Raw genomic sequence first — 10,166 nt, 5'->3', positions numbered from 1 at the left:
GTTAGAGAAGTATTTTTACTGTCTTGCTTGATCTAACGGGGGTAGCGGGGGTCGGCCCGCAGCTGCCCACGCATGGCAAGCGCAATGCTCGGACGCACGGTTGGCGCATCCCCCCACAGGCTGGGATCTGGGGAGGGGGGTGGCAGAAGGGCGCAACAGCCCCCCCCCCCCGCTCAGGTGGGGGCTGCCTGCCGTTCTCCCTTTATTCTCTACCGCTTGCCCCGCCCCTTTTGCGTGGGCGGGCGCCCACTCTCCCCCCCCCCCACCCAGCGTCTTAGAGACGCGCTCCTCCGCTGGAGTTAAAAACTCCCACGCTTTGCGCCGCGACTGCGGAGTCGCACTTTTCCCACCTCTCGCCGGCACGAATCTTCCCAGGTGGGAAAAGATCTCACTTTTCCACGAGGGATCGGGAAGGCTGCGCCTGCCACGGGTGGGGCGAGGCGTATAATTAAAAAGAAGCAGATTCCTGGTAACGCAAGGGAGGCTTTGGAGACGCGCGTCGCCGGCGGAGGAGGATGGAGTGTGTCATCCGAGAAGCCACCGTCGAGGATTGCGAAAATCTCATGAGCCTGATACACGTGAGTGCGGTCTTGAGTTCGAATCCCGCTGACAGGTTTCTCGCCACTGTGAGGACAGAGGTGCTGGGCAATGCCGGATTTACGCATAAGCGAAGCAAGCTATAGCTCAGGGCCCCGCTCTCCTGCGCCACCACCCCCCATTTAAAAAATAATAATATTTATTAAAAGTTTCCAATCAAACCAAATTATACATTCCAAATTATACAAATTATGGGGGCCCAAAAAAAAATTACAGGAAAAAACAACTGGATGTACATTTCCAAAATATAAAAAACTAATAAAATAAACCTACATACAACTGGATGTACATTTCCAAAATATAAGATAAAAAACTAATAATATAAACCTACATACAGCAACAGTGTTTTGTGTTGTGTAGGCTCCTATTTGTTGTGTGCAAATGGCTTTAAAGGTAAAGGGAACGCTGACTGTTAGGTCCAGTCGTGGCCGACTCTGGGGTTGCGGCGCTCATCTCGCTTTATGGGCCGAGGGAGCCGGTGTACAGCTTCTGGGTCATGTAGCCGGCAGGACTAAGCCGCGCACAGAAACACCGTTCACCTTCCCGCCAGAGCGGTACCTATTGAACTACTTGCACTTTGACGTGCTTTCGAAATGCTAGGTTGGCAGGAGCAGGGACCGAGCAACGGGAGCTCACCCCGTTGCAGGGATTCAAACCGCCGACCTTCCGAATGGCAAGTCGTAGGCTATGTGGTTTAACCCAAAGCGCCACCCGCGTCCCTTGCAAATGGCTTTAGATACCTGTTAAAAAGGTAAAGGTAAAGGACCCCTGACTGTTAGGTCCAGTCGCAGACGACTCTGAGGTTGCGGCACTCATCTCGCTTTACTGGCCGAGGGAGCCAGCGTTTGTCCGCAGACAGTTTTTCAAGGTCATGTGGCCAGCATGACTAAGCCGCTTCTGGCGAACCAGAGCAGCGCACGGAAACGCCGTTTACTTTCCTGCCGGAGCAGTACCTATTTATCTACTTGCACTCTGACGTGCTTTCGAACTGCTATACTTTTTAGGTCCATAAATGACCGTATAGCATATATTCAACACAAAAAAAACAGCGACAATTTGTTGTTGACAAAGGACAGCTGGACATAGAAAGGGTCCCATTACCTTCAGGAGCTTGGGGCCTCATCAAACCTAAATCCGGCCCTGGTGCTGGGCTCAGGTTGGTAGAGCACAACTCCTTCATCTGAGGGTCACGGGTTCGAGTTCCGCGTCGGGCTAAAGATTCCTGCATTGCGGGGGAGGGGGAGCTAATGTCCCTTGGGGCCCCGTCCAACTCTACCGTTCTGTGATTCTACACCACTCATAGTAGATCACTACTCTTACGAAGTCTGGCACACAATCCTGGGCGAGGCCTGGCCCAGCGCCAGGGAGCTTTTGAACGTTGACTTGAATGCCTGCTTTCTGTTCTTCGTTCCGCTCAGGAAATTGCTGACTTTCACCACTTACTGGAGGATGTGACGATCAATTCTCAAGGTAAGGCTGGAGGGGCTGCAATAGGTGTGCCGGGTGCGAATCTATAAGCTCTCTCCACGCCAATAAAGAGTTCCAGGAAGTTTTGCTGCAAACTGCCTTTAAACTTGTTACCCAAAAAAGTTGCAAATACAAATTAGCCCATCGCTCTTAAGCAAGTGGCGATGCAGTCCCGAGTTTTCTTTTAAGTTCTTACTTGTTAATATAGTTAATATAGCATACTGGGACTTTTCTGTTTCATATTTATTTATTTGATCAGTTTTGTACACGGATTGATTGTAAAACAAGAGACAAAACCCTCAAAACTGCTTCCCCCCAAAAAGATGAAGCAATAAAATCATCAATAAGAAGGCTCTGCTTGAGTTCTTGAAACCCTCTAACCACTGCACCGCACTGCCACAATTCGTTGACTCGGCCTCTTTTGTTGGTTGCGGCTCCACCCGAACCGACGGCAAAACGAGAGAGTCCAACTAAACATTAGCAATAATTTTATGGTGGTGAAAGGGGCTGCCTTGGAAGATGGTGGACTGTCTTTCAGAGGTTTTTAAACAGGGATTCTTGAATCGCGATTCCTGCCTTGCATGGGGTTGGACTAGATGATCCCCGGGTCCCTTCCAACTCTGCAATTCCATTTAGCCAGGTCCGGAGTGGACTCGACCTAAAACACTTTTTCCTTCCTTGTTTTCCTTCCCGGCACGCAGTTTTAAAAGCGGACGGCTTTGGCAAGGACCCCTTCTTCAAATGCCTCCTGGCTGAACAGCCTGTGGAAAATGGGTGCAAGCCAGGTAAGAGCCACCCCCACTGTAAGCTCAGCTCCTTGGTGTAAATTACTCCAAGGTGTAAAGTGCTAGTAAGTTGAAGGGACAGAGCAAGAGGAAGAATTTCTCTCTCTCCTACCACCGTTTACTCTATTGCATGAAGACCTATCCTTTGCTATTTCCCCCAATGCTCCCCCACCCTAAGGTCAGTTCCTTGGTGTAAATTACTCCAAGGTGTAAAGTGCTAGTAAGTTGAAGGGACAGAGCAAGAGGAATAATATTTTCTCCTACTGCCGTTTACTCCATTGCACGAAGACCTATCCATTGCTATTTCCCCCAATGCATCCCCACCCTAAGCTCAGCTCCTTGGTGTAAATTACTCCAAGGTGTAAAGTGCTAGTAAGTTGAAGGGGCAGAGCAAGAGGAATAATATTTTCTCCTACCACCGTTTACTCCATTGCACGAAGACCTATCCTTTGCTATTTTCCCCACTGCAGCTCGCCCTATTGGCCATGCCCTGTACTTCTTTGGGTACAACGTCAACCACGGGAGAATGGTGTACCTGGAAAACCTGTACGTGGTGGCAGAATTCAGAGGTACGTGGTGAAATCATCTGGGAGCGTCCGGCCAAGTTATAGCAGTGTCAGGAGCTGTGACGCACCTGGGGATTCTGTCAACCAATGGAGAGCCTCCTCTCTCCTTCCTCGGAGAAGATGCTACAACTCAGCTTTTGTGCTGGGTATATAGAAAGGTACAGCTGGAAAGGGACATCTGTGGGTCATCTAGCCCATCCCTCGCAAATAATCATAATCATAATCATAATAATTTATTATTTATACCCCGCCCATCTGGCTGGGTTTCCCCAGCCACGCTGGGCGGCTTCCAACAGAACATTAAAATACAATACAGTGGTATCTTGGTTTAAGAACAGCTTAGTTTATGAACAGGGACGCGGGTGGCGCTGTGGATTAAACCACAGAGCCTAGGACTTGCCGATCAGAAGGTCGGTGGTTCTAATCCCCGTGACGGGGTGAGCTCCCGTTGCTCGGTCCCTGCTCCTGCCAACCTAGCAGTTCAAAAGCACGTCAAAGTGCATGTAGATAAATAGGTACCGCTCTGGCAGGAAGGTAAACGGCGTTTCCGTGCGCTGCTCTGGTTCGCCAGAAGCGGCTTAGTCCTGCTGGCCACATGACCCGGAAGCTGTACGCCGGCTCCCTCGGCCAATAAAGCGAGATGAGCGCCGCAACCCCAGAGTCGTCCGTGACTGGACCTAATGGTCAGGGGTCCCTTTACCTTTACCTTTAGTTTATGAACAACTCGGATTAAGAATGCTGCAAAACCGAAGGTAGGTGTTTTGGTTTGTGAACTTTGCCTTGGAAGCAGAACATGTTCCGCTTCCTGTTGAGTGTGTTCCATTTATAAATTGAGTCCTCCGCTGCTATGGTAAAGCACGCCTTGGTTTAAGAAGGCTTTGGTTTAGGAACGGACTTCCGGAACGGATTAAGTTCGTCAACCAAGGTGCCACTGTAATTCACCAAACATTAAAAACTTCCCTAAACAGGAGTAACGGCGCAACAACCTAAACGGACCCTTAACTTGGAGGCAAGTAAGGAGACTTAAAAACTAGCCTTCCCCAACCCGGTGCCCTTCAGATGTTTTTGGACTACCACTCCCAACGTCCAAAACATCTGGTGGGCACCCGGGTCAATTCATTCTAAAATCAATTCAAAATCAAATTAATAGCAACCATTAATTATTCTCCTAGTTCACTACAGAGTGGCACACCGCGGGTCAGGCTGGATGACCCCTTAGGTCCCTTCCAACTTTCCAGTTCTGTGATTCTTAGAAAAACTAGGCTGTGTGTGTTTGGGCACAAAGATTATCGATAGCTACTCTAGGTCACCGGACTATGGACCTGGGAGAAAGTATGTGGAGTTAGAACAAAATCACTTACAAAGGTGTTGGCAATTAGACGAGAATCTATAATATAGATAAAGGATTTCGAAAGAGGTTGTGGGCAGAACCGAAGTAGAAGGAGCCCTTTCAAAACTGAAGTTGCTCCTGTTTTTAAAGGAAGTTACACCTCAGAGTAAGACTGGTGTAATTGTGCAACGCCCTCCTATCTTCCTGCCTTTTATATAGCTGAAAACATGCATTATTATGGTCGTTTTCTTTACAACTCAGCACAAGGAAGAGCCACACAGCCTGCGAAAATTGTTCCCATCCTCTTTCCACCTTTTGTAAATAAAGAGTACCGTATTTTTCACTCTATAGGACGCACTTTTCCCCCTCCAAAAATGAAGGGGAAATGTGTGTGCGTCCTATAGGGCGAATGCAGGCTATCGCTGAAGCCTGCAGAGTGAGAGGGGAGACCCCGCCGCCAGCCCCGCAAGCTCCAGGGACAGTGGGGAGGCGCAGCGCGTCTCCCCGCTGTCCCCGGACCTGGTCTGAAGGCGGGCGGCAGGGAGAAGAGCGCTTCTCCCCGCTGCCTGCCCCGCAAGCTCCAGGGACAGTGGGGAGGTGCAGCGCGTCTCCCCGCTGTCCCCGGACCTGGTCTGAAGGCGGGCGGCGGGGAGAAGAGCGCTTCTCCCCGCTGCCGGCACCACAAGCGCCTGGGGGGGAAATAAATTTTTTTTCCTTTATTTCCCCCCCAAAAAACTTGATGTGTCCTATGGGCCGGTGCGTCCTATGGAGCGAAAAATACGGTAACTTCGCTGGTGTTAAAATGGTTCCATTTTCGCTTATCTCTTATGCTGTGCTTTAAAAAGCAACTTTGGACTCCAACGCCCGGTCCCTTCTCTCATTTACAGCCCAGTGAGAGAATTGGAAATTATAGAGTCAGAACCCACTGCAATGAGGTTCTGGCAAATGTCTGAAGAATCACACCAATTCTAGTTCAAAAATTGGATTCTTTTGGTTCCCCCCCTTGCTATGGTCTATTTATAATGTTTTGCCGTCCAACGTTGACTATTAATATGTGTGCTTTTTACGGAACCCCCTACTTTTTTGGGTGGAGTTCTTATTCGGAAGCTGGCGCCCTCCAGCTGTTTTGAGCTACAACTCCCATCGGCGCCGTGGCTGGTGGGAGTTGTGGTTCCAAATGGCCGGCGGGCGCCAAGTTGGGGAAGGCTGTTTCTGTTGCGGTTCATACCGACTCCTCTTTCTGTCCACCTTTTCCGCCAGGCAAAGGAATCGGGAAGCAGTTATTGAGCAAAGTAGCAGAGGTGAGTTGAAAGCCTGAAATCCTGCTTATATTTTGACCATTTCCTGGGATCTATAGCTTGCAGCCGCCTCCTGCTCCCCGAAAAGGCATTCTAATTTCTGGGGGGCCCCACCTCCAGCCCAGAATACAGCCCCGACATCAGAAAGAGTAATAGGGTTGCCGTCCTTATGGAATCGTAGAGTTGGAAGGGACCACCAAAGATCATCTATCCCAACCCCTGCGCTTGCTGCAGCCCAAAACATCTGGAGGGCCCTAGTTTGGAAGGACAAATTTCTGAACAGCGCTCAACATCCTTAGTGGACTACAGTTCCCAGGATCCTTTAGGGCAGGGGGAGGGAATTATTTATTTATTTATACCCCGCCCATCTGGCTGGGTTTTCCTAGCCACTCTGAGCAGCTCCCAACAGAATATTAAACACATGATAAAACATCAAACTTCCCTAAACAGGGCTGCCTTCAGATGTCTTCTAAAAGGCAGCTAGTTGTTTATTTCCTTGACGTTCCTGGGTGTTCCACAGGGCGGGTGCCACCACCGAGAAGGCCCTCTGCCTGGTTCCCTGTAACTTGGCTTCTCGCAGTGAGGGAACGGCCAGAAGGCCCTCGGAGCTGGATCTCAGCGTCCGGGCAGAACGATGGGGGTGGAGACGCTCCTTCAGGTCTACTGGGCCTTTGAGGCCGTTTAGGTCTTTCAAGGTCAGCACCAACACTTTGAATTGTGCTCGGAAACGTACTGGGAGCCAATGTAGGTCTTTCAAGACCGGTGTTATGTGGTCTCGGCAGCCGCTCCCAGTCACCAGTCTGGCTGCCGCATTCTGGATTAGTTGTAGTTTCTGATTCACCTTCAAAGGTAGCCCCACATACAGCGCATTGCAGCAGTCCAAGTGTGAGATAACCAGAGCATGCACCACTCTGGCAAGACAGTCTGCAGGCAGGTAGGGTCTCAGCCTACGTACCAGATGGAGCTGGTAAACAGCTGTCCTGGACACAGAATTGACCTGTCCCTCCATGGACAGCTGTGAGTCTAAAATTACTCCCAGGCTGCGCACCTGGTCCTTTGGGGGCACAGTTACCCCATTCAGGACCAGGGAGTCCTCCACACTTGCCCGCCCCCTGTCCCCCAAAAACGGTACTTCTGTCTTGTCAGGATTCAACCTCAGTCTGTTAGCCGCCATCCATCCTCCAACCGCCTCCAGACACTCACACAGGACCTTCACTGTTTCTGATTTGAAAGAGAGGTAGAGCTGGGTATCATCCGCATACTGATGAACGCACCCATCCTATTGGTGTGGGGAATGTTTTCAAGTCAAGGTCCTACAATTGCTGAGTCGGAAGTGTTATGTCCTGAAGTTCTCACCCTGCCAGCAGGGGGATACTGTAGATAGTTATGCAAATGAAGGATCGAAAAGTGACGTTCAGTGATTGGATAGTTTTGTATGCAAATGAAGGATTGAAAAGTGACGTTCAGTGATTGGATAGTTTTAGAAAATGGCAACAGTTACGTTGTTCTGTAGCTCTATATAAGCAGCTGACTGAGCTCCTCAGCTTAGTTCTGTTCCAGCGTACAAATAAAGAGCTGCTTTGGAAGAACCGCTGTGTCGTCTGATATGTCAACCCACAATGTAACAGGAAGGGACCCCGAGGGTCATGTAGCCTAACCCTCTGCAATGCACCCAGGGCCGGATTTAGGTTTGATGAGGCCCCAAGCTACTGAAGGTAATGGGGCCCTTTATATGTCCAAATTGTCGCTGTTTTTGTCTGTTGAATATATGCTATATGGCAATTTATGGACCTAATAGGTATCTAAAGCCATTTGCACATAACAAAATATGTATTTTATCAAAGCAATTTTTAAAAATGTATTTTTATTAAAGATTTTCTTGGTTTACAAAGTATGTGCAATGTCCCTCTTTTCTTTTCAAGTAACATTTTTTACGGATCGGTTTCATTTGTTGAGACATTAATCAAAGTGATTGTTGAACTGAAGTACAATTAAGTAGAAGAATATTAATAGTGAAATAATTACTAAGCTCTAACTTAAAAGGATTTTTTATTCATAACTAACATAATGCAAACACTTTGGCATTTGGCAATAACAAAAGCTCCTCTAGAAACACAGTTTACAAAAACTTACAATCTAGTCTCTAGAAACTTGCTATAACATGAAATAATAATAGGTGTGGATATATGATGCAAACTACTAATAATTAGAAATAGCAGAATGTAGGCACCCTGAGAAACAGTGTCTATCCAAATGTGATTTTGGTTTTAAACGCAGTGTAAGGTAGTCTCTGTGGGAGTATACTGTATTTAATTATGGGGTATCAGAGTTTTTAGGGGGTTAACCAGGCTGGGATAGCAGGCTTGTTGGTTTTTGAATGTCTGATGTAGATTGTTTCAATTTCATTGTTCTGTATGGGACAATGAGAAAAAAGATTATCGTATTGTATATCTAGAAAGGAGCTAACCAGTGATATTTTTGGGAGCAGGCTAGCAGGCGGGGCCCATGACTTACATCTTAGGAGCCTACACAACACAAAACACTGCTGCTGTAGGTAGATTTTATTTTATTTGTTTTTTATCTTATATTTTAGAAATGTACATCCAGGTGTTTTTTGGGGGGGCCCCCAAGAGAGTCGGGCCCTAAGCTATACAGTCATACCTCGGGTTACAGGTGCTTCAGGTTGCGTTTTTTCAGGTTACAGACCGCCGAAACCCGGAAGTACCGGAAGGGGTTACTTCCGGGTTCCGGCGGTCACGCATGCGCAGAAGTGCTAAATCACGCTTTGCGCATGCGCAGAAGCGCTGAACTTCAACCTGGGTGTGCACATACATGCCACTGCGGGTTGCGAACGTGCATCCTGCATGGATCACGTTCGCAACCCGAGCATCCACTGTAGTTTATTTAGCAGCTAGACTGGTGACTGGGGGCGGCCGCCGAGACCATATAACACCAGTCTTGAAAGACCTACATTGGCTCCCAGTACGTTTCCGAGCACAATTCAAAGTGTTGGTGCCGACCTTGAAAGCCCTAAACGGCCTCAAAGGCCCAGTAGAACTGAAGGAGCGTCTCCACCCCCATCATTCTGCCCGGACGCTGAGGTCCAGCGCCGAGGGCCTTCTGGCGGTTCCCTCATTGCGAGAAGCAAAGCTACAGGGAACCAGGCAGAGGGCCTTCTCGGTAGTGGCGCCCGCCCTGTGGAACGCCCTTCCAGCAGATGTCAAAGCGATAAACAACTACCTGGCATTCAGAAGACATCTTAAGGCAGCCCTGTTCAGGGAAGTTTTTAACGAGTGATATTTTACTGTATTTTTGGTTTCTATGGAAGCCGCCCAGAGTGGCTGGGGAGGCCCAGCCAGATGGGCGGGGTATAAATAATAAATTATTATTATTATTATTATAGCTTATATGTAAATCTAGCGAATCTTTGTTCTATCTCCGTTCTCTGTCGTCCTCCTCGGATGTAGATTGCCCTGGAGGCCGGCTGCGTGGAGATGAAATTTGTCACCATGGAATGGAACCGGCCGGCCAAGGAGTTTTACGTCCGCCTGGGGGCTCACGACACCACCGACTCCGAAGATCTGCACTGCATGGTTCTGGATCAGGACGCCTTGCAAAGGTTGCGACAACACGGGAAAGAGAAGATCTCTCGCTGAACTCCCTGTTAAAGGGGAAGGCCAAAGAGCGCCCCCTGCTGTTATACATAACAGAGTTAATACTGTACATAAAGAGTTTATTTCACTCGCCTAACCTGGCTGGGAAAAGGGAGAGGAAGGAAAAAATTCGCAGGAGACTATACCTTACGCAGATTTATTCCTGTGAAACTTTAGAGAATTCCATAGCGAAATATAGACTATACCTTTAAATAAAAGCCTGTAGGATTTTTGTAAGCCTGTTTTTGTCTCGTTTTGTGTGTTTTTTAAATTAAATTTCAATTTTTACAAATATCATTTCCATTCAAATATAATCAACTTTAAACAAATATAGGATTCATTGAATCCTTGGACCTTTCTCCAATCCCTCATGGTTTCCATTGCAACTCTTTTCCTAGGTAAAGGTAAAGGGATCCCTGAACATTAGGTCCAGTCACGGACGACTCTGGGGTTGCGGCGCTCATCTTGCT

The 10,166-nt window shown here is 48.3% G+C and overlaps 1 protein-coding gene across 1 annotated transcript; it reads left to right on the top strand.

Annotated features, from left to right (window-relative positions):
- The first annotated feature begins 277 nt into the window (after positions 1-277).
- On the top strand, positions 278-9,937 carry LOC310746984 (thialysine N-epsilon-acetyltransferase-like). Its single transcript, XM_083581269.1, has 6 exons — positions 278-578; positions 2,016-2,067; positions 2,766-2,849; positions 3,320-3,418; positions 6,006-6,046; positions 9,511-9,937. Exons 1-6 carry the CDS (start codon positions 516-518, stop codon positions 9,697-9,699), a joined length of 528 nt encoding a protein of 175 aa, XP_083437395.1. The 5' UTR covers positions 278-515; the 3' UTR covers positions 9,700-9,937.
- Positions 9,938-10,166: the final 229 nt, after the last annotated feature.

The sequence above is a fragment of the Podarcis filfolensis genome (assembly GCF_964270895.1).
Source record: "Podarcis filfolensis genome assembly, chromosome: 13".
Lineage (NCBI taxonomy): Eukaryota > Metazoa > Chordata > Lepidosauria > Squamata > Lacertidae > Podarcis > Podarcis filfolensis.
The sequence above is the reverse complement of the archived record's forward strand: the minus strand, read 5'-3'. Positions and strand labels throughout refer to the sequence as shown.

What these genes read in the sequence shown, in the direction of transcription:
- LOC310746984 (XM_083581269.1), top strand. Translation starts at nt 516, where the DNA reads ATGGAGTGTGTCATCCGAGAAGCCACCGTCGAGGATTGCGAAAATCTC. An exon ending in TGTGACGATCAATTCTCAAG is followed by an intron (nt 2,068 to 2,765) that starts GTAAGGCTGGAG and finishes CCCGGCACGCAG; the next exon opens with TTTTAAAAGCGGACGGCTTT. An exon ending in GGAAAATGGGTGCAAGCCAG is followed by an intron (nt 2,850 to 3,319) that starts GTAAGAGCCACC and finishes TCCCCACTGCAG; the next exon opens with CTCGCCCTATTGGCCATGCC.